This window comes from Aulonocara stuartgranti (assembly GCF_965226115.1).
Source record: "Aulonocara stuartgranti genome assembly, chromosome: 13".
Lineage (NCBI taxonomy): Eukaryota > Metazoa > Chordata > Actinopteri > Cichliformes > Cichlidae > Aulonocara > Aulonocara stuartgranti.
The window spans coordinates 21878547-21903187 of record NC_138949.1 but is presented as its reverse complement, the minus strand read 5'-3'; the positions used below and the strand labels follow the sequence as shown (position 1 = coordinate 21903187).

General features: G+C 39.3%; 1 protein-coding gene across 3 annotated transcripts in view; it reads right to left on the bottom strand.

Moving 5' to 3' along the window:
• Positions 1-24641, bottom strand: part of adam12b (ADAM metallopeptidase domain 12b) — a 99514-nt gene that overhangs the window by 70577 nt on the left and 4296 nt on the right. For 2 of the 3 annotated variants that reach the window (XM_082557350.1, XM_082557351.1), the window contains exons 2-3: positions 15370-15491; positions 12347-12420 (exon numbers count right to left, since the gene is read on the bottom strand). In XM_082557350.1, coding sequence (XP_082413476.1) covers positions 12347-12420; positions 15370-15491 — 196 coding nt within the window. Of the gene's footprint in view, positions 1-12346; positions 12421-15369; positions 15492-16136; positions 16261-24641 lie in introns of those variants that run through there. The other variant, XM_082557352.1, reaches the window with a different exon arrangement.

The following is a 24641-nucleotide window of genomic DNA, read 5'->3' as shown; positions in this document are numbered from 1 at the left end:
ACAGTGAAAGCAGAAATGTGTCAAATATATCTTACGAAACTTTATGTGAGCATTATCATTCAAATAGATGAGGGATAGTAGAAAAAAAACCCTAAATAACATCAAAAAATGTAAATAAAAAATGTCTGAATATCTGATAACTGATGACTCAAAATCTCAATTTGTAAATTGTGTCTTTAGCATTTGTCCCAACAAAACACCAAAAAGCCTTCTTCAACATTCCCTCTGGATAGTGAAGCTAATAATATAGATAATTGATGTACATGTACAGAAGCTCACAATCTCCATTAAAAGTTGTGAAAATAAAATGTTCTGAACTCTCTCTGGAAATACTTTTTGTATTCCTGCCCAGAACGGCGATGAACTCTTCGTTTACTGCTTCAATATTCCCATCCATAACAAACTACAAACTGGAACTAATGAGAGAGTAGGGATCTTCAAGGGAGGTGGCCTATTATTATTCATTGAAAAAGAGTAAACAAATGCATAAATGTTAATGTCAGAGGCTTCCTATCTGTCCAATTAATCTATGGTGGTTCCCCTGGGCAGCCTCATTGTTCAGCCATACTTTTTTTGCCTTCAGGGGAAATTTGCAATTAAGAGCTGAGCAGAAAAGACATTAAAGATGTCTTTCATTTTTCCCCTCCCTTTGATTTCTGTCTTCTTCAGCCATTTCTTTCGTAAAAAAAAAGAAGAAGAAATAACTGGTGCATATCATCATCAGCTCCTGCTCTCCCACAATCACATTCATCCATCACATCTGGCACTTTTCCTCCTTTCTTAAATCTAAAAGTTGAGAGGAAGAAAACTTTAAACTATAAGCTGCAAGGGGCACGTGTGGTGCATTAGGCAACTACTTTATTATAACATGGTCCACTGACTACACATGTCCCAGACCATCATCTCTCCAGTCCCAGACTGCATGAGGCATTCTTCCCCTCCTCTTAAAAAACGTCTCACGTCATTAAACCCACTCTTTACACTTCCACAGATCCTATACTGATTCTCCAATAAGATAATAGCATGCAATCTTTCATTCTCCAGCCCATTACCCTGCAAACATGGTGGAGTTGGTAACTTTCACTTGGCACGGATGTATCAGTTTAACATAAGGATCAGGGTGAACGGTCTGTCACTGACGCTGATGCAGGGTAACATAAGGCGTCATGGTTGCTGGGTATTGAGCAGGAGACGCCAATTATTGTATGGGCTACGGGTGGTAAAACAATGAAGTGCTTTTAACTTAATCACATCTCCTTTTCTGAGTTTCAGTGGTTCACTGATACCTAGAGTACAGAAAGTGAGAGCAGTCTGGAGCATGCCTGCGTTTTAAATATATTTAATGCACCACGATTCATCACTCACTGACCACAGGGCACAGACGCCATAAAAGTAGCTGTCGCTACAAAAAAACCCAAGCAAGGACGGTAAAAGGATTTAAAAAATATCACTGATCTTATATCACTAAAAAATAAATGTAAAGTAGTAATAAGCTTAAAAGATTAAGCACTGTTTATTAAGTCTTTGGCCATCATCTTCGGTATTTATATGAAACTGTCACATTAAAGAGGCTAAATTAATTGCAGAGATTTGGGAACACATTGCTAAGATAAACAGGGCAGAGTGTTCAGCATTACACAAAAATTCATTCAGCCCAACTGTAAACATAAATATTTTACTTCCATTCATTATTTCATTAAATTAAATTTTCTAAATTTGATCAGTATTTAAAAAGGCTCGCCAGCATGAAATGTTTGAGAATTAAACTCCCCAAAGAGCTTGGAGAGTCAAACGAAATTTAAAAGCTATCCACTCACTGAACACTGTGTTAGGTACACTGTGATAGTACTGGGTTAGACCCTCTTCTGCCTTCAGACCTGCCCTAATCCTTTGTGACACAGATTCAATAAGGTGCTGGAAACACTCCTCAGCGATTTTGGCCTGTATTGATTTGATAGCATCACAAAGCTGCTGCAGATGTTTCAGCTGCACGTCATTGATGTGAACTTCCTGTTTCACCACATCAAAAAGGTGCTTTATTGGACAGCAACAATACATTGAACTCAGAGACGTGTTCAAGAAAACAGCTGATTTGAGCTTTCTGACTACTGGAAGCAACCATCAGAACACGGCCATAAAGGGACAGACATGTGCAGCAGTAATATACCAATAAACTTGATATCAGGCAGGATGGATCCATGCTTCCATCCTGTTTATTCCAAGTTCTGATTCTACCATCCGAATGTCAAAGCAGAAATCAAGACTCATCAGATCAAGCAATATCCTTCCAATCTTTTGTATGTAGCATAATCTCACTTTCCTGCGCCCACTGTGGTCTTCTGCTACTAATGTCCATTTGATTCAAGGCTCCTTATGTTGTGGATTCAAAGATGCTCTTCTGCATACCTTGGTTGGTTGGTTATACCAATTAGTTGAGTTACTGTAGCATTGCAACAACGTATTTTTTTCCCAGTCAACTGCTACTAACTGGATATTTTCTCAGTACATCAGCAGTTTCTGAAATACTCAGACCAGCCCACCTGACACCGACAACTATGACAAGTAACATTAAGTTGCTGCCATGTGACAATTAAAGTGTTTTACCTAACAAGGTGGCCAGCAAAGACCCGTTTCTATCAATCTACATGTGTCAACTTAATCTTTTAAGGAGCCCTCTGGTAACTTAAACTAAGCCTGCTGTAACATGGCTCAACTCTGAGATGCACACAGTCACACTAATGGACAGACACCTGCAGCATTATGACTGAGTATGTTCCTCATACGTGTTTCTGTGTTCACTTACTTAAAAAAAAAAAGAAAATAAAACCATAGCAGTTTTGGATTATTCTCTAAACAGTAACAACATGCGCATAAAAAGTGCTTATCTCACAAACTCAGCTTCTTATTTGCAATACGATTAAGACGTGTCAGTGATTAATTTCTGCTATTCCCAATTCAGAAGAGAGGCTGCAGTACATGCTTCTGAAAACAAACAGCACACACACACACACACACACACAGACATGCAAAGCTTACTTTTAATAACAACGTTTGTAAGAAAAGGATTTTCAGTAAACCGAAAAGTTTTACTACAAGAAAAATACATCTTAAAATGAATATTGAAATGAATCAGATTATTTGCTTGCATGTAGTTTTTTTTATTGTTAACAACAACAACAATTTGTGTTTTAACCAAAAAAAATGAGACTCTAGTCTAGTTATTATAAGATATAAACACATTTTAAGAATCATTACTAAGAATCTACATTTAACCAAATAAAACACAATAGTTTTGAAATGCATAAATTCTACACTTAGAAATTTGTATTGTATACACTAGTGTATACACATTTTAGAAAGGAAGACATTAAACTGAATGGATCTGCAACGTTAATGACAATACCCGCTTAAACTGCTGCACGCCTAGTGCTGAAGCAGCATCAGGAATTAAAAAACAACAACTCTATATTCCATATCTTATATTACCTGCAGTGACTGATGGCGTTCTGAGTCTTATTGCTGGCAATAAGCATATCAGATAAACACCCATGAGATTGTAAAACAGCTGCTGAGCTGTTCTGTCTCAGTCCTTATTTCTCATGGGTCTCCTACAATTGACCCATTCTCTATTCCTTGCTGAGATATGGCATAGGATGTGAATCATGCACAAAGCAATGTCTGCTTTGAAAAAGATTTCTCATTAAAGCCTTTACACCAGGCTTTTATGGCTAAGGGTTTTGAAAGGTTGTGTGTGAAATGTTATTATGATATACTCTGCAGGTTGAGTCCCTGGCCTAGAAACTGAAATCCGATGACAAACTGTACACTAATGGCTGTATCCTGCCGTAGACAAATATATGAATGTGCATGATAATGTACAAATCGCACATGCATTTCATTATCTTGAGCAATCTATTGATGTACAGTGAGGTAATGTAATCGCTCATATAGCACACTCTCCAGGACATATTTCCTGCTGATGCAGATAAATGATGCCCAGGATAAATGTGGATATTATGCATCAACATCTGTAGCCCCACTCCACATATCAAAAACTCCAACACAGATAATAGATTTTCCGCTCACCGACACCGAGGCAACAGTTCATTCCACTGATGCCCTACTGAGTATATCACAGAGCGTAATTTAAAACAAAAAAGGTTTGCGAACAAGGCTGCAAATGCATCACCCCTTTGGTCTCATTAGGAGCCTCTTACTCTCTGCAAAGCGCCTGGAAACTAAATAGTGAATTGCTTACATTCACAGGATGCTAAGTGTTCTCCTAACTAGCTCCGTTGACAGGTGACCATTCTCTATTTTCTGTATGGTATGTTTAAGGTTCCACTATATCCCCTTACATAAATGAGAAATTACAATACAAAGAGAGAGAGACCAACACGACCATATTAGTTAAGTGCTATGACAACAACCTCAGCATCCTCTCTGCTGCTGCAGACACCTAAAAATAGGTCTGCAGCAGGAGCAAATAGATGATACCATGTGCTGATAGACTGCATTAGTGCATTAAACTTTTTCAGCGAAAGCCCAATCACAACAATACCTGGAACACATTTTCAAATTATTCACCAACATACCAGACTTCATCTGTTTCAGTCCAGCAACAGTTTTAGGCAGTCGAATTGTAAGATAAGTGCTCTATTCAACAAGTGCAAGCTGCAAAATATGTGTCTACAGTGGGAACTATGTGATTTTCTTTACGCACAGTTAATTATTAATCACACAAATTTAACAAGGTACTGGAAACCTTCCTCAGAGATTTTGTTCCATTTTGAAAGAATAACATGACACAGCACAGATATGTCAGCTGCACATCCATGATTTGACTCTCCTGTTCCAACACATCCTGAAGGTGTACTATTGGATTACGATCTGGTGGCTCTGGGGGCCATCTGACTAAACCAATTTGAGATCATCTGAGTTTTGTGGCATGGTGTGCTATCCTTCTGTAAGAAGCTATCAGAAGACAGGTACACTGTGCTCTTAAACTAATGAACATGGTCACCAAAAATACTCAGGTAGGCTGTGGTAATTCAGTTGGTACGGAGGGGTTTAAAGTGTGCCAAGAAAATGTCACCCACACCATTACACCACCATCACTAGCCTGAACTGTTGATACAAGGCAAAATGGATTCATGCTTCTGTGTTATTTACGCCAAATTCTGATCCTACCAACCGAATGTGAAATAAAGCAACATTTTTCCAATCTTCTATTTTTTCATTTTGGTGAGCCAATGCTTTTGCAGTTTCCTGTTCTTAGCTGACAGGAGTGGCACTTGATGCAGTCCCCTGCTGCTGTAGCCTCAGTTTCTTGCACACACTGTCGTCTGCTGCTCCTGTAGACATTCTGCTTCAAGGTTTCTCACTTGTGCATTCAGAGACGTTCTTATGTTTACCTTGGCTGTAATGAGTTACTACTGCCTTCCTGTCAGTTCGTCCCTGACCACTATATGTAAACCTAGAGATGGTTGTGTGGGAAAATCCCAGTACATCAGCAGTTTCTGAAATACTCAGACCGCCCTGACCAGCACAGCACCATGTCACAAATCACCTTCTTTTTCCATTCTGATGCTCGGTTTGAACTTTAGTAGGTCTATGCCTACATGCCTAAATGCACTGTCGCTGTCATGTGATTGGATAATTGTTGGATGACATCAAATTGGATGATTTGATGTCTTGGCTCAGTACTAACCTCAGATTTCTAACTATTTCTAAGTAGAGGAAAAAAGTGTCGAATGTGAGCGTCTTTGAGCGAGCTTGGCTTTGACCCAGTGTTCAAAAAAAAAAGAAGAAAAAAAAGCAACACCTAAAATTACCCTCCCTCTCTCTCCTTTTCATAGTGTCATTCAAGATTTGGGCAACTGTCCCCAAGGACGATCTGCATTATCCACAAACTGTTCAGCTAACTAATTAAAGATGGCAGGAGGCAAAATGTGATTACTATGCGCTCCAAGCTTAACAAAAACTACAAATGCAATGTTAGAGGTAGAATTCACAATCGGATCAATACTCAAACAAACTGGATGCGTGTTTCGGGATACTCGTCAATGTATAGACCCGACTGCCAAAGTATTTTGTTTTTCTGGCTGACCAAGCAGCAGGAAAAGGGACCCATTGTTACTGCAGTTGACCTGCATGAAACAAGAGAAAACAGATATCCTGGCTCTGTCGAAAGGCAACAAAAATAACCTTCCAATGCCGCTGAACAAAATAAAATACAATGTTCCACCGTGTTTAATCCCTATGAAAACAAAGTCTGAGAACAACTATTTAACTGAATGGAGCAAAGAAAGCCGCTAACCAAAATCCTCTGTAGGTGTTTAACCTAATAATGCCTGAATTAATTGTGACAGGCACAACAAAATGGCTTGGCATCCAAAGACAAAGTCATACAGAGAGTTGGCACCAAAGTACAAGTACACATGCGTTGGCACCAAACAGCAGCCTGGGGTCCAACGTTTCCCACCGGTGGCTTTGACAGGGTCTCAGGTTGCGTGGTGACAGATTAGCTGCCACCAGTGAAAACACAAGCGAGCATGTGGGGAGCGTGGGAGGAGAGGATAGGAAGAGATAGCATAAGAAGGGGGTGTTTGGGGTTGGTGGCAGTGGGGGGACCTGAATATAGCCAGAGAAACAGAGAGACATGTGACAGGAAGCAAGCATCGCTACAACTCGATCACAGACTCACTGGAGCAGAGGAAGTGGGAGTGATAGAAGAGTTGGTGCAGGAAGAACCCAGTAGAGGAAGTTTGCTGCTGTTTTCAACTTCCAAGATCCAGTTTCTAACCCATTTACTGACCGTGCTTATTTAGAATGCCTGAAAACACATTACTACTTATTATCACTGAGTAGTTACACATGCAGTCCCTAATACAGGCCTGCTTAGGTACCAGAGCTGACACCCAAACACATGGGTATTGCATAAAGTTCAACTTATCTCATAGTTGACAGTAACCTGGGATCACTCTCTTTTTTCTTTTTTTGCCAAAAACTCTCCACAGTGAATGAACTGCGTAATAATATATCTGCTCTGTGGTGCACGAAGAGAGAGATGTTGGCATTGTCAGCTGTGTTATTGAAATAGAGTGCATCTTCTTTCCCCTGGAAAACACACTGAGGATGTTGCTATGGGGATTTTTTTGTCAAAAGCATAATGATGTTGTTTAGATGTGGCCATGTGTTTCAAAAGGCCTCTTTCCTCTTTTCTTTCCTGCCAGAGAAGAATGAAAGGAAATGTTCTCAATGGGAAATGCATGGTCTTGTGTAGTGAGCTAGTTAGAATATGGACACATCAAGCTCATTGTGTTTCAAGAAGAATAGCTGAAAAGATGTATTTTATTAAAAATCATAGTGAAGCACAATAATCATACCTAGCCTATGTGTTCACTATTTAAATTGTAAAAAAAGAGAACTCCATTCTCTAAACAAATGTATTAAATCACGTTTTGTAAAAACTTAGACAAAACTAACAGATTTGATCAAATCTTCATGCAAAACTCTAAAAACACACTCGCTAAAACAGATTATGAACTTGTGATACATAATGTTAACCACATGCAGAAGAATTTAAACATACAGCACATAGCTTCCACACAATAGCTCAAAATTATCCACAATTGTTGAAAATGATGTCACGAACCCAGTTCAGAGTCCACAAACAGCTCAGTGATTTGAAGACTGACCCCAGTGATGATAGAAGCAACCAGTGTGCAAGAGGTGATGGATGATGAAGAGTAAGAACAAGAGCAGCAATTTTAGATAAAATCTGAGGAACTGCGATACACGTCGCTCATGGAATGACAATGAAGGAGGCAGGGCAAAGAGTGCAACCCAATCACAGCTGATTCTCTGTGGCCACTACGAACAGGAGATCAAAAGAAGAGAACAGGCCATTTAGTTTGTGGATCATCAGGTTTTTACTGACGCTTCAGTACATCATGTTGCCAATATAAATATGTGCATGAGTGCCTGCGTGCGTCCTCTTTGTCACTGTTCCCTTTTTGTAAATGGCCACATAATGGTACCATGTCCTGAATGCCATATTTTCTATTTTTTCCAATGAAGTGCACCATGAATGTTCAGTAGACTTTTCCCCCATGTGCTTCTTTTATTTTTCTAAAAAAAAAGAGTCGTTATGAGTGTTTCACTGTTTGGTCTAAGTGGTTTTAGGAATGCAGCTTGAAAATTGTTGTGTGTTTACTGCTTAAGAAAAGGGCCCAAGTGTTCAAGAGTTTACTCAGATCTCTTCTGAGTAAACTCCATTCAACAGCATCGGGAAAACCTTTCAAAATAGGAAATATTTGAATTTCATTGAGTACTTATTTTGTCAGCAACTCTGTTGCAGGTCAACAGTTTACATTATTTGGCATTTTAATATTCCTACATTTACTTGTTCAGAAGACGGAATGATCCAGTACCGAAATCCCCAATAGGTTTTTTCTTTTTAGAGTAAATGTGGTAATCGCTGTATTTTAAGTTTAACTCATTTTCCAAAAAGACAACACAAAATACACAGTTGTACATGAATCTGACTCTTAGTTTTCTGCATATATAGTGAACGTATAATGCAACAGCCCCAACATTTTCAGTTATGTATCCATGACTTCAGTGACTTTATGACTTAATTTCACTGATTTGCATTCATTTAATGCAGTGGTTCTTAACCTTGTTGGAGGTACCGAACCCCACCAGCTTCATATGCGCATTCACTGAACCCCTCTTTAGTGAAAAATAAAATGTGATTTTTTTACTGGTGCACAAAATGAGCCATGCATGTCATGGCGGAGGCTCTGCCGAACCCCTGAGACCGACTCACCGAACCCCTAGGGTTCGATCGAACCCAGGTTAAGAACCACTGATTTAATGGGAACGTACTTTACCTTTAATCAAAAATCATTAATACTACTTGGTTAACCTAATTTAACCTCAAATTTCATCCATGCATTATAATTATTTACAATGCAGCAACATTTGTCTCCATAAAATGGTAAATAGAGTGCTGGTTATAAAGTGTATTTCACATATAAAGCTATAATTAGCTTTAATATTCATACAGCACTGTATTTTATGCCTTTATGAACACGTGTGGACTCGAGGAACCAGGAACAGAAGCAGTAGCCTTCCGATTGTCAGATGATCCTCTCTACCTTCTAACCCATATCCCCATAATGCCTCAGTCCCCAAAGCATTAGTAATACCTAAACTACAACACACACACACACACACACACACACACACACACACACACACACACACACACACACACACACACACACACACACACACACACACACACAGAAGTATCTTTGTCCCCCAGACAGTGCTATTGAAGTCTTTAATCAAGACTAATGTGTAATGTCCCATGTCCCGTATGACCACCATTAATCATTTAAAGCCGGGCAACAGTGCTATTGATCAATGCTATACTTCAAAGCAGCCACTGCTGGCAAAGGTGTGCATGTCTGTCTAACACAGTTTGCTCTGTACAACAGGTCAAGCCTTAAATATCATATATGATGATGTTCATGTTGCTTTTATGAAAATGGGGATATAATGTCTCCTCTGTCTCTGTTTTACTGCCAACTTTGAATGAACTGTGATGGAAAGGAAAAATGATATGGTATGGCATTCAAGAGAGGCTGAACTAACTCTCTGATATATATGTTGCATGGGTACAAAAGTAATAAAAGCCAAAATACAGTGTACAGTGCAAAAGTACTAAGACTTCCACAGAAGTGACTCTTTTTTGGAGCCAATATTCACAAAGAGGAATATTCTGAAAATAAGCTTTGCAGGGCTCTTCTTTCAAAAGCTATGATGACGGACTGACAAAAGAATGTAAAATCTATGCTGCTTACATTTTGAATTCAGACAGTTTGGTCCTCATGGCTGGCAAGAACACAAAAGAGATAGCCTCTAACATCAGGGGAAAACAAATTCAGCTGAAGCTCAGGTGTTCGTGCAGTAACACTTCATTTACAAGTTGTACAAATATAAAGGGACTTTGACTCTGCATACAGGCATTGTGCATGCCGCCTAAGAAATACACACAGGCAAACAGAAGATCTCCTCTGATTTCTTCCTCAGTAGATTTGTACTTGTCCTGCTATAGCCAAGTTTGCATGGGACAGCGCCAAGCAGCTAACAACCAGCAGTTTATTAATTGGATCTGGTAGCTTGTTTATATCGGTAAGGACTGAGATCATTTCACACTTGCCATGAAACAGGTGTGCTCTGCAGCAGTGCCAAATGAGCAAACTGCACGGGCTCAGCAATTGAAGCAAAAAAAAAAAAAAATTAAATTAAATTTAAAAATGAGCTTTCACCAAAAACATGCAATAACTCAGCAAAAAGAGGAAACACTACTGAGATCTAGGGCTCTCCTCATTCAGATGTATCCGATTCCTGAATACCAGCACTAAATTGTTCTTCTTCTTATTTGCTTCATTCTGGAAATTTCACTCCATTTAATGTTTTTACTACATTTCCCCTCTAATTAAATTCAGTTGTGTGAAGGCTTGCTAGACGAACCGCCTTTACTTTGATTATAATCTTCAAATTGTGATTTTGAAAAATTATACAAAAGACTAAATTTCAGATGCACTAGACATGAGCCCAAGGATATTCCCTGGAGTTTTTTTTGTTAAAAATCATTATGAGTTGGATAGAAATGAAAAGGCCCTGAGGGTCTAAACATTGCTTGGGACAGACACTGACTGCTGTTTTTGAAAATGAGCTATACCTTTAAACAGTCATATCCTGATGTTCCCTATCAGAGACAATCACAGAATAAATATCTGCAAAGTTCAATCCTATTTCTAATCCTATGGCCTCTGATGACTATCTGGTGAAGAAATATGTACTGACAAGCACTATGCAGATTTGGGTAAAAAAAAAAAAGTTAATTTGCACAGCACCTCAGAAGCGCATGTTGTGTCTGCCTCCACCAAACGCCGGAAGCAGAGACGATGTGTCTGAATCTTAAATATTGCTAAAAAACCTCAAGGACTTCACTAAACTACAAACATACTTTTTGTCCTAAGCGCCCTCATCTTTCCTCCTACCCCAGACTCAACGGATGCGCCCTCGACATAACAGGCACACGTAGAGGTCAGAGACCACCTGTTCTGAGCTGGCTGAACTGCTGAAGCGATATCAGAGGACACATCTGGCCTGACACGCCGGATGGGAAAGGCAGCTTGCTTCCAGGCTGGTGACAGCCGGTGACGGATGACTCACAGCTGATGCTGAGGTTACAGGAGGTCATATGGTGAGCAAGGAACGGAAGGGTTAGTTGGGACAGTGTTTTTCTAAGGAGCGTTTAGCTTCTAGAGAGGAGCATGAGCTGATTTCTAGTTTGTTTTGCAAGTGTTTTGAATTATCGAAGCGTGGAGTGGCAGAGTACCTAGGGGATGTACGCTAACTCATTTGTTCATCTGCTCACATAATAGACCACTTGCTGAAATCGCTCCTTAAAATGGAGAATAAAGATGTGAATCGATATTTGATTTCTAAATTTCGACAACAGTTATTGGTTTTCATTTTCTGTCTCGCACACAGCTCTGCATTTTGAATCTCGAAAGTCCAATTTGAATTTGTTCTGAGAGTTAGCAGTGACAAGGGGCCTCACCAGTTCCTCACCAAGTCTATCAATTCAATGTCAATATCCGTATCCCAAAGCAGCAGAGTAAAATATTATGTCTCCACTCCGTCTGAATAACAAATATTGACAGACACAAGACCTGAATCGGTAATGCAATCATTCTTGTAAGATTCTAAATTTCCCCCGGACATGTAACCTGGTTTTTCTTTTGGCTTTACAGCTATCCTTCTTGCCTCTCTCTATATATATTTCTTCTCAGTGTATTTCAGTTTGAGCGTGACTTTGTGTGGCTATATTTACATATTTATGAACTCTACATGATCCTCACCCCTCGTTCCAGAGTTCACAGCGTTATTTTCCACAGTATGGAAGGGAGAGAAGTGATGAGAGATGCTGAAAAGCAAAGAAGGGGAGGACGAGCATGTCCTCTGAGCTCTGTGCTGCCTTATTCTTTATCAGCTTTCATCTCTTAGCCCTTCCAAGAGACTGAACCATAAAAGAATCCAATCACAAGGGGACATATTATTTTCTCCCTCCTTGAATACACTATACCGTATCCTAGACCCACACAATGTCTTGTCCTCTTGCATATGTAACTCGAGGAAGCAATGGTCAGGAGCATGGTTTATCTATTGACTCTGTGTGTGATTAGCATACTAAACATGCAGTTTCTTCTAACTCAACGCACCCGGTGAGTATTAAAATGAGTCATAAGAAAAAACTCACTCATTTTTCTCCAGCAACAGGATCAGCTGTTCACCTTCTGCGGGCACCAGCAGCTGCAGCGATGCAGGATATCTCTGAAACACAAAAAGATATGAGGTCATGCCCAGAAATCACCAATCCTGTCTGTGGACGTGCGTGAAGGTTCAGCTGACGTTTTCGTGCACAAAGCAGGATGGGGCAAGGCACAATAGTGCTAGAGGAACAGGAAGAAAACTTCCACATCATTCACTTCCCAAATCTGGAATCAACTTCCATTTATACCATGACAATCCTTAAGCCTTTAATGGAAACAAATCCACTGAATAGAATTACAATGAATAATATAGTGAAGGGATTTGTTACTGTTACTGAGGAAACTGTACTGTTGCTGTTTAATGTTTCACAGCATATTGAGACAACTCAGGAAACAGTGTATTTTTCAGCATGAAGATGTGTCTAAAAACAGACAATGTTAAGATGCTTTGACAGTGGATTGGTTTAGGTTTTGCAAAAGAATAATGGAACAAGGAGGAGGACTAATTAATGGTGTTGTGTGGGAAACCACATGTCACTCAATGACATGTTGCTTCTTTGCTTCTGACAAGGTTTGTTTGCAATAAATTGATAAAGCCTCACTTAAAATGGGACTTTTTGTCACTGGTGTATAAAAACACAAAATCTGCAATAATGTATTTTGACAGTATTTCAGACTTGGTCCAAAACGTAAGTTTGATTTTTTTGGAAGAGAAAAAGTGTCGCAACAGCTGTAATGATTACGTGACGTGAGTGGTTTGGTGTTAATGACGAATGGCTGCAAGTGTCATTTAAAAATTGAATCCTCTATCAAATATTAAAATGTCAATTTCCAAAATATAGCTTTAAGGTGAGTTAATGCTTTTCTGAAAATTAGCATCGTCCTTAAGGCAAAACAGAGGCAAAGAAGTTCCATGCTTTAGAGCCTCAGTTTTGTAAAAAGGATTCATGAACGTAAGCTAGCAGAGAGGAAAAAGGGTCAGACATGTTCACACTAAGCAGAAATGGATTTATATTTCATCAGCTGATATTTTAGATCAACAGAGTGCTCTTTCACAGTGACATTTCTTAGGATAGCTGACCGATGCCTTCGGGGAAATACTCTGCTGGCCAGTCTGAAGCTGTGTGTCTGCAAGTATGTGTGTGGACAATTCATGTCATGTCTACTGTGCAACAAAGACAATGTGTCATAATTCTGCAATACTTTACAGCTCCAAGAAAACTTCTACTTGGCACACAAGGCAGGTATACCGTAGCTGACCATTTTACACCTGTTCAGCTGCGTATCGATACAAATATGTAATATACATCTAAGCAGAGCCTGAAGATGCCTGTGAAAATGTGAGAATGCCTTGTTGATGGCAGATGTCAGCAGACTATTACCAGCAGTAAGATAACATCTCTCAGATAGGCTACAGCAACAGAAGACCACAAGTATTGTGACTCCTGCAGGTAAGAACAGGAAACTAAGGCTACAATGCACAACGGCTCCCAAAACCTGAACAATAAAAGACTAGAAAATATTGCCTGGTCTGATGAATAGATTTCTGCTACAACATTCAGAAGATGGGGTCAGACATTGGTATGAGCAACATGAAAGCATGGATCCATGCTGCCTTGTATCAACAGTTCAGGCTGCTGCTGTTTGCATGATTTGTGGGAGATATTTCTGGCACTCTTCGGGCCCCTCAGTACCAGCTGAGCTGCTTAAATGCCACAGCTTCCTTGAATATTGCTGCTTCTAGCAGGACAACACACCACATCACAAAGCTCAAATCATCTCAAACTGGTTTCTTGATCATGACAGTGAATCCAGTGCAGTCAAACGGCCTGCACAGTCATCAGCTCTAAATCCACAAGAGCATCACTATGAGGTGATGGAAGAGGAATTTACAACAAGGCTGATAAATCTAGGGCAGACTGTGATGCTATGATGTCAATATTGACCAAAATCTCTGATGAAATGATCAATGTTTCCAACACCTTGTTTAATTTGTGCCATGAAGAATTTAGGCACGACTGAAGACAATAGGAACAGCGAAGTATACCCAACAAAATGACCAGTGTGTGCATAAATCTGCCTCTGTGTTGTGACTTTTACTGCAGTCTCTGATAAGACAATCACAAGTTACCCTTGTAGTAAGTTTAATATGGGACAGCAGGCTGCTTTAACTATTGTCTCGCCTTAACAAAAATGCCTTATATCAGCACAGTAGGTGATAGAAAAATATGGCTAATGTAGCTCAAAATGATTAAGGCTATAAAACGTAGTTTCACTTCCCCACAGTATGTGACATTTTTGTGATGACTGACTGTGAGGCAGGCACATAACGCTGGGAAAAAAATCCTAAACAAAACAAATCGTTCAGATGGTGACTTCCCTGCACGAGGAAAAGTGTTTGATTGCTCAGGGAGTTCTGAATACCTACACATTTCCCTCCTCTGGAAAGTTTCCTTAAGTTGCGGTAGAGATGCCAAATTTCAAACATTTCCCTTTCCAGCTGTAGTAAGTGGAACAGACAGGGTTTCATAGCCTGAGAAGGCATGTTTAGAGAAACCAGAGAGGGATGATTTGTATATATCTTTTAATCTAGCTTATAATGTGTAGTACATGAACGAAATGACACTCTTTACAAGCTGTTACAGAGCTTTTAGCAATAAGTTCACAATATGTAGTGTCTAGTGTGTGGCAAACTCATATTTAACAAAGAAATGAGGACATGTTCAAAACAAAGCCGATAGCATGGAAGGAGAAGAACTACAAAAAGGGGCATGACATGGAGGGAAAACATAGCAAAAGAGGGGACTTCTCTACCAAAAGAAATTAAATAGACAGGCAACAGATGGAGGCAACAGAGGAAGGAATCATATACTGTGGTTATGTTAAACAAAAAGCCAGACATCTATACTTGGCTGCACTCTGAAAAGCACACTGACATTAGTTCAGTATCTGGCTGAGTCAGCTTATTACCAATAAGCTATTTCTGCTAAATGGTTTTGAGAGTATTTACCCCAGATGTGAGTTGGCTGAGAGGTCTGCGCTCTTTGCCCTTCAGCAACAGAGGTATGGCGGTCTCGTAAGTTTGCGGCCTGGTTGCCTCCCCGCTCTGTTCGGCCTTGTCTGGACTACTTCCTGTGAAAAGATCATCAGCACAGATTAGCTTGAAATTTAGCATCAAGCTACAAACAATACAGATTGCAAACAAAGGGGTCAGAAATGTGGGTCAAAGCTGCTGTGTAATATCCTCAATAATTCAAGGACACCATTAATGCAACAAAAGCTTGGAAGGCTCAGACACACAGCAGAGCAGAACACTATTAAAGACTGTGGTCGGTGCTGCAGAGAAAGAGTAAAAGCTCACTCCTGTTCCTGCGAGTAGATATGCTATCCCCCAAAGGACCCTTGCAACAAGACCACAGCCACAGACAGAGCATCAATAATAGATGCTCTCACGCAGTTTATAACTCTTCTTCTGCAATATTTCCCCAGATGGGAATGGGTTTTTTTTTCTAAAAAAGGTAGGATGAAATTGTCTTTCCCATTTCTTATATATATATATATATATATATATATATATATATACCTTTATCTTTCTTCCTGTCCAACTTTGTATAGTAGTTCAGGAACGAGCACCATACTGTGCTGTTTCCTCCTCTTTTCCACATATCATTTTACTCCTCTTCCAAACTTGTAATAGAGCTAAATTACCAAAGTAAGAAACTGGTTAAGCTAATTAGTTTTTAAAAGATTGCTCTTTTGGGACAGAAAGAAACTTACTGTGTATAGAATAAGATGAAGTATAGTAAACCATATCAATGCTTGGAGCAAAATGTGGGAATCAGTCACAATTCCCTCTGCTCTCTCAGTGTCTCTCTCAGCTCCACAGAAGACTTGGCTGTCCCTAACGGCCTTACAGAGCATGTCTGTGCTGTTGCTAGCCCAGCAGGATTCCTGTGTAGCCCAATAAATGTTACAAACCCATAGAGGATTGAATAGAGAGTGTTAAAAGGGGAGGGGAGAGGCTGTTTGAGGTTTCACGCTCCCGCTATCAACAAAGTAAAACTGAGAGTGAGTGCGCCGCCTCTATTTACTATACATCTAAAGTCTCGGCATATTCTCTAATCCTTGGAGATTTGCAGTAAAGCATCCACGTGTCTGCATGTGCATGTGTAACATTATACACAGTGCAACAAGAGTTCAGCAGTACACTGAGCAGAAATGCTACAATCCCACATATTTTGTTGCTCCTCCTCCCGCCTGGAGGTGTTTTGATTTTCAGGTACGTTTGTCTCTTCAAAGGGTGACAATTCTTGTCTTTGAAGACTGACTCCTGTGCCACCGTGACTACGCTTCATACAACTTCAAACTGTCTGTGACGGCGGCTTGTCTGTGTTCTCAGCGTGGCCCACACTCTCAACTTAGCCACAGTACATAATAAGCTAACAAGGGCATAAAAGGGACCTCCTACATTTAATGGGATATTTGAACATATGCCGATGGTAGTTTGTTGGTTTTAGTGGTGCACGAAAACCACGTTAGACAGACGGAGCAGCATGACTGAGACCACAGGCTGCGGCTGGAGTGCCATTAAAAAAGAGCTATAAAAGGAAAGCCAGGCAGACGTCTTGTTAATTAAAGACTTCATCACTTCCACCAGGGTCCCTCACAAATCATTTAGAGCTCTCTGACACTAAATGAGTTTGCGATCCTTAAACAATATCAGTTTGGAGTGGAGACTTCAAGCCTGGGTGAGCTCAAAACAAACTAGTTAGTACAATGTGTTTTCAGCCCACATCTAAGTATTTCTAATTCTTCTGTAAAGCCACATTCTAACGAGCTTGCCATCATAAAGAGCAACATACGGAAAATCTTTCCTTGAAGGCATCCATCTCGTTACATTTGTCTCTACACAAAAAGAGACAAAGGGAGTTTTGTGAAATCTAATCCTGCCCATTTTCTCTCCTCCACACACATGGCCAGTCTCTGGGTAAAGTAAGCGTGCTCACTCAATGTTGGACGTAGCCTCCCTAATTCGGGGGGGTTTAGATGCCGTTTGATGTTCTGGTAAGCGCTTTGTTTGAAGTACAGTGACCCCTTTAATATGTGAATTAATGAGTTTTTGTAGCATTTTGTGTGTGCTAGGCTTCAGTTTGCAACATCTGCCAAAGCAAACTTAAAAGAAAGTTCCCTTCAAACAGCAGAGAAATATGACATTCATCATCATTCTCACGGGTTTTATCCTCTTTGGGAACCTTTTAAATTCACACTAAAACTGGGTTAATCCCGTATGTTTTCTGAGAGCTCCATGACTGCTAAGCCAACCACAGTTGTACCCCCATATTGGACACAAGGCAGAATTATCTGTGGGTCACACATGAAAAACACAAGTTCTGTTTTGCAGCCAAGATCATCTTTCCCCCAAGCTCTCTTTAAATAGCCTCATAACCCAGATTTCTTTTAAAGACAACTCTGTTTTGATGATCTAACAAATATATTTTTCTTTCTGCCACTATTTCATATTCTGCACAGCTGAGTATTACTGGTAGGAAATGGGAATTCAAACAGAGGCCGATGTCCACTTTTCTCAGCAGGGCAGTGAAACAGCCAAAAACATAAACAAACAAAATGAGCCACAATTACTGCAGTCAAATCGAAGAGGCTGCTGGACTCTGGGAAAAACTCTACCTCATTACATAGACTTGGTATTTTACCCGCTGCAACAAAAGGCTTCTCTGATAACTTTCACATCTTTTTGTCCATTTATCTTTTTGATTGAGAAAGGTGTTTATATTGTGGAGGGATTTAAGCAAAGCAGCCAAAGCAGCATGGATTACCTTTTGAAAAATGCATATGTCTGGCTGCTTTTGTATCTGATCAACAAGCAATTTTATTATAGGGTCCCTCTAGTGAGATGGATAAGAGAATACAAAACATAAGGTCAAAACGAGTTTATGAATCAAATCAAATCAAATCAAATCAAATCAAATCAAATCAAATCAAATCACTTTTTATTGTCACATCACATGTGCAGGCACACTGGCACAGCACATGCGAGTGAAATTCTTGTGTGCGAGCCCCACAAGCAACAGAGATGTGCAAACACAACAACACAAACGAGCAAAATACAAGAATGGCCAACCTGAAACTAATAAATATATGTACAATATATAATAGTGTATGCATTTCTGGATGTGTATACTAAATATTTTCCTACGTGTGTGTGTGTGTGTGTGTGTGTGTGTGTGTGTGTGTGTGTATACACATTTTTACAAATTAAATAGTAAAAAAATAAAAATAATAATAATAATAATAAAATATATAAAATATACAGAGTTGAATATGTGCAAAACAAGTGGCATTTATATACAGTGTGGAGTGCATAATGTTGAAGTTCCAGTAGTGAAGCTGAGGTGTCTATGACGTGTTCAGCAGGATGAAGGACATTTAGCAATCTATAAGCAAAATGTTCAAGGAAACACAAGAGAAGATGAACACCACAGCGGGACTTGAGAGACCTTCTGCAATCAGATTAGCGTCAAACAACATATGCATACAAACTAAGTGTAACTTAACGTCTTTATGTTTTGCTGGGAAAACAGGAAATAAGGCTGTGTTTGCCTTTTTACCTAAAAAAGAGTTTATACAATTCTAACACGCTTGAAAGTCAATATTTGGTACAACCATCTTTATCTTTAAGGTACAGTAGCCACAGCTTCTTAGTAAGAGTCTTCTATAAATAATTCACTGCAAATCAACTTATTATTAGGTTGTTTATTATATATATTATATGTTGTATAGTAAAAAGCTGTAAAAATATTCATTATTATGCAAACAGAAGAATCACAAAGTGAAGAAATATTTCAGACAACGTGACACAAAGAGAAAAAGTCATCAAGCAGGAACTCTTTGAGCAGAGTTAAAAATAAAATCAAGGAAACACAACAAAGCCTGAAGACATGACTTCAGTTATTTCTCAACACAGAGAAGAGACCTTTAATGCCAGCTGATCAAAGGATAAGAACTCTGATTATGGATTTGATAATGGTGAAGATTTATTGGTCAATATCTGCACAGCGGCTGCAAAACCAACCCTCTAAGCCTCCAATCATCTGTAAATGCCCTCAGAAAGGTGAATCTTGGCCAACAGTGAATCACTGAAGAGGCTTTTAGCTTGAAAAAGGAAAATGACGGTACCCAGCGCATACACAGGGACAACTGCCAAAACGCTGATAAGAAACACACAGCATAGGTGAGTTCAACTGTTACAATTGGATTTGATGGAAATCTGGATCTGATCCAGAACCATTTCTGGGAGTGATTACTGTATTGATTTTCCTTATTGATTACAAAATGGTAAGACATTGACCCAAACTAAAATCCCTGCGTGAGCGTGAGATGAGCGTTGTTATAAGTGTAGGCAGGCTGGCTTTTTTCATCCTTAACTGATATGAAATCAAATAAAGAAGTGTTTCTCTGAATGAAATACCGAGGCCATTTCCACCTTTGTACATTACACATTATAAGCTTTCAAAGAGGGATATTTTTCATTTTTTATTATGTATTTTTCATCTCTATCACGCATGTACATTTACACAAGTACTAAAGTAGTTCCTTTCTTCCTTAGAGTTAGAGGAAGGCATCAATATCAATCTCATCTTTGTTAAATATGAAGCTATAACCAGCAGATAGTTAGCTTAGTTTAGCTGAGTGGACTGGAGATCAGGGGAATGTGAAAGGAATTAAACCAGATGGTTTTACAGAGTTTCATGTGTGAGACAATTTCTTGGCCAGACGTTGTAACGTCTTATGGTCCTGTCATTACAATGAGTTTGCCTGGAAAACAGGTGTGAAGTTACCATGCACAGCCAAAAGTAACTCCCCTTAGAGAGCCACAGTGTCATAGTACTGGGTCTTTGACCCAGTGTTTCTATGTTTCCGGACTTAATAGTATTTGCTGATTTCTAAATATATAATTGCTTGCCTAGAAAGAAAGTGCTTTATAAAAAATGGTGGATGAGGCCGCTATACACAATAATAGGTCTCAATATAAAGAAACACATTAAAAAGTGAGGTTGTGCTAGCACTTATTTAATCAGAAGTTTCTCAGAAAAATATAATAACATCAATATATCTTTGTGACCGTCTACCATATTACAGCTTATTCAGTAAGACTTATTGCAGAACTCAGCACTACAGCTTTTATTTCCTTTTACAACGCATTTCTTTTTAACACATCAAAGGGAGCATTTTACAGTTCCTACTTCAATATTATGTTCGTAGACTAATAAAAGACATTCAAAAGTAGTAATGGCATTGTTTAAAAAAAAAAGGAGCGCTGTAGCTCTCGGAGGTGCTAGATACTTTCCTGCATATGAATTAATGTTTGATGGTGGAAGCAACTTCAAAGAAAAGACTTTCAATGGAAAATAAGTCACTCGGTGAACAGACAGGCTTCTCTTATAGAGATTAATGTACAAATGTATATTTCAATTTGGTGTTTTATCTTGAGCAGTATAACTGGCCTGCTTGCTCAACATTAGTTCACATTGTCCCAGAATGGAAGTGCATTAAACAAGAAAGCTGAAGCTACAGCATAATTTCCACACATTTGCAATGTTCAAAAGCAAACTATGAACGCCTTCCTAGAAATTACACTTTTATCTTGAAGAAAATGTAATAAGTTATAGTAGTAAATACTAAGATAAGATAAGATAAAACTTTATTAATCCCCCGAATTTCCCAGAGGAACCCACCTGAGGGATTAATAAAGTTTTATCTTATCTTATCTTATCTTATCTTATCTTATCTTATCTTATCTTATCTTATCTTAGTATTTAGTAAATAAAAATGTCTTTACACACACACACACACACACACTACTGGGACCCCACCCGGGCCCAGCAGTGCAGGGCCTACATGTGCCACTGCATTTCACGCCAGTACTGGGGCCCACAGTAAGCTGCCCATTCACAATGGGTCACCGCAGCAGGTAGCACCACATTTTGGATTTGGCAGATTTTTACACTGGATGCCTTTAACAGTGTAACGCACAGTGGATTTGTCGTTCCTCCCAGACTTGGACTGGAGATATATCCTTGATATACAAACATGTATTTGTCTATCAAGCACTCTCCCTAACAGTCTAATATTTTCATTTGAGTTCTTTTGCAGTATATCAATAAGATCCAGTCTAACTTCCAATTTACCGAGGTTTTAAATCAGCTGCTTTTTCCACTTCCCTGTATAGTGTTTTCTTATTGCAAACAGTTTTGCAGCAAATACTCCTGTGCAGACCCACAGTGGGTGGTGTAGATGAACGGTGGGGCTGTGCAGACAGGGAAATCTGAGTGGGTTTGACCACACAGGTCAGACAAAAGTCAGGCTTTTAGGAGCCCTATATGGGTTTTCTATGGGCAAGCCCAGAAGAGGTTGCTCACAAAAATAGGGGCCTTCATGTGGGCCTGTGAGGTAAAAGTACTATGGGGCCTGCATGGGCTAACCCACAGCATGGCCAACAAGGATTTTTTGTGGGCAATCTCACTATGGGTGGCTTTGAACCCAGGATCTTGCTGCTGCGCAAAGTACAGCATACAGCTGAGACAGGCAGGACTGTCCTTACTTTAGCAAGTACTTTTAGTCATAATCCAATCCATCTTGGATATATAAGTCGATGCGGTTGGTGATATATTCCACTGGAACACTCTGACAGCTCTTGGTGTAAAAGTAAAAAGCGATTGCATCACTTGTTCTTTTGAGCAGCATGGATGTCTGGACCACAGGTCATGCCAATAAATTAAAATGCTGTCATGACATTTTACATAAAACTAAAAATGTCAACCTCATGGTACCATTATAAAAAATTTTATTATAACATTATAAAAAAAACTGCCTAGAGGTTGTATCAGCAGGATGTAACCTCAGGAGCCATGAAAACCGCCACGGAACTACAATCAGAAAGTTGTTGAAATATTTTATTCTGAACCAAACCAGTGGACCAAATAAATAATGAAAGGACAAGCCAGCATTGCTGTAACTAGAGCCATGCCTCGAGCACTGGTTAAAAAAAAAAAAGACTTCAAAAAAACAAACAAAAAATTCTTTGAGATCAAAATAAAGCACTGGTGTTCTTTTTACAGGAGAAAAAACCCCAAGAAATTTCTGTTTAAACAATGCATCAAAAGATTTACCCAGCACTCTGAGTAAGACTGACTAGTTTTTCAGCCCTGCAATTTTTCTTCTATGATTTCTAAGGGAAAAAATAAATGGGCTTAAAATGTAACAAAGAGGAAAAGCATTATGAGCTTTTTAGACACAGTGAAAGAGACCACTCTAAAGTGTCCCAGGGTCTTTTGCAGGGATAGATAACTACAATGTTACCTCATTACCAACAATTCAACAGTGCCTACTATCTGTTCCCACATTGCACACTCTTCCTGTGATAACAAACTGGTGTAATTAGTGCTGAAGGTGTTAATCCTGGATGTGTTACCTCCTAGATCCATTCCAAACACACATCATTATTGTTCTGATCGAGCAATCACTGGCTCAGAGTGAAATGATGGTAATACAAGATTTCTCAGCGTGGTTTAGTGAGATTTACTCGTGTGTCTTATTCACATCCTGTGGGAGCAACAGTGGAATAGCCAATTCCCGTCTTGTCTTGCACAGATTTGGGCATTATGTCTCAGAGCTATAGGGATTTCAGCTCGGGGGATTTAGGGATTAACTGGAACTTATCACACATCCTGGGTCACCCAAAAGCTATCAGCAGGGGAGACAAGGTTTAACAAAATATCAGTAATGCTAGCAGCTTGTTATTACAATGATAATCTTAGTCAATTGGTCAGTCGGTCAGTTCCTTAATCACTGACCCTATTCCTGTCTACAACTCCTGAAATGATTAATAGTAACCAGAGAGCGATTCTACTGATTCTGGTGATCTCCAGACTTTAATCTCCAAGCACCGCTTCAGTGAGACTGTAGTATAGTATATAATGTCTATAACAAGTTAAATTCTATTTCTTCTGTGTCTTCGACATTTTTTAATTTTCCTTTATTGGCTGTCATAAACGGCATATATATGGTACCACATATACCAGCAAATAGCTGCTATCTATAGCTATATTTTTGGGGCTCTGACAAATACGATGACTGAGCAACATAAGGCTAAGGCTAACTCCTTAGCAGCCATTTCAGCCTTTCAAAATAAGAGCAAGGATGCTATCCCTCTCAGTTTCCAGTTTTCCCGATTGTGTCAAAAATCTGGTGTAAAATCCCAAAACAAACATGAAGAGAAACCTGCTCTGACGACCACGTGTGACAAGGAAGCAGCCGAAAATAACTTTCTATGTAGCGTTAATCTTATGACACATGCATTTTTTTTACCCTGTTATCCAGCTAATGGGGCAATTGGAGCCTTTCCTAGCTTCTATAAGATGAAAGGCAAGCTACACATTAGGCCTAACATCACAGGTCTAACATGCAATTCTTTCAGATTATTAAAAAAAATAACATTTCAGACATTTCACAGTGCATATTTGGGTGGCCATTAATATACCTAAGCAGCCCACTCTATGTGTGGAAAGGACTGAATGATTGTATTCATTCAGAATATGCAATTATGTAATCAGTGATTCAACGTGTGCTAAATTTTTACCAAAAACAAAACAAAAACAAAACACTCAGCAAAACCTTTTGTGTTCTTGAAGGAAGGAAATTCAAGTATGGGCACTCCAATAAGACAAAGATCAAGAGGTCCCAAATTCTGTGGAGAAAGCAGAGCCAATTCTGCTTCACATGTCTCTAAAAAAAAAAAGTGTTCTTCATATACTATTCTCTCAAAACAGCTTCAATTCCTTCCATGAAAAGCTTCAGGATATAACGGCTATTGGCTGAAGAGCATGACTGGATCCAATAACCAACATCTCAAGGTAAACAGGCTGACATGGAGGTGTGGTGACCTTTCTGTTGTGAAATTATTGATGTAGGGCAACCTGATGGTTCAGCCTGCTGTGCAGCTGCGTGAGTCTCAAACCTGAATCATGTTGTTGCATCAGTCCACTTCCATGCTTCTCTCATCTGAGTGAAACCTAATATTTCTTCAGAGGGATGGTTGGTCAAAGGAAAAGAAACAAACAAGGAACCGCTGCTCTCAAGAAATCATATGTTCACTAGCTCTTTTGTACACTTCCCATTTGTGCTACACTTCCAGCCAGCCGCGCATTCATTATGGACGCGAGCAGAGACGACTGCATGTTTAAACTTCTCAGAAATCTGTCATTC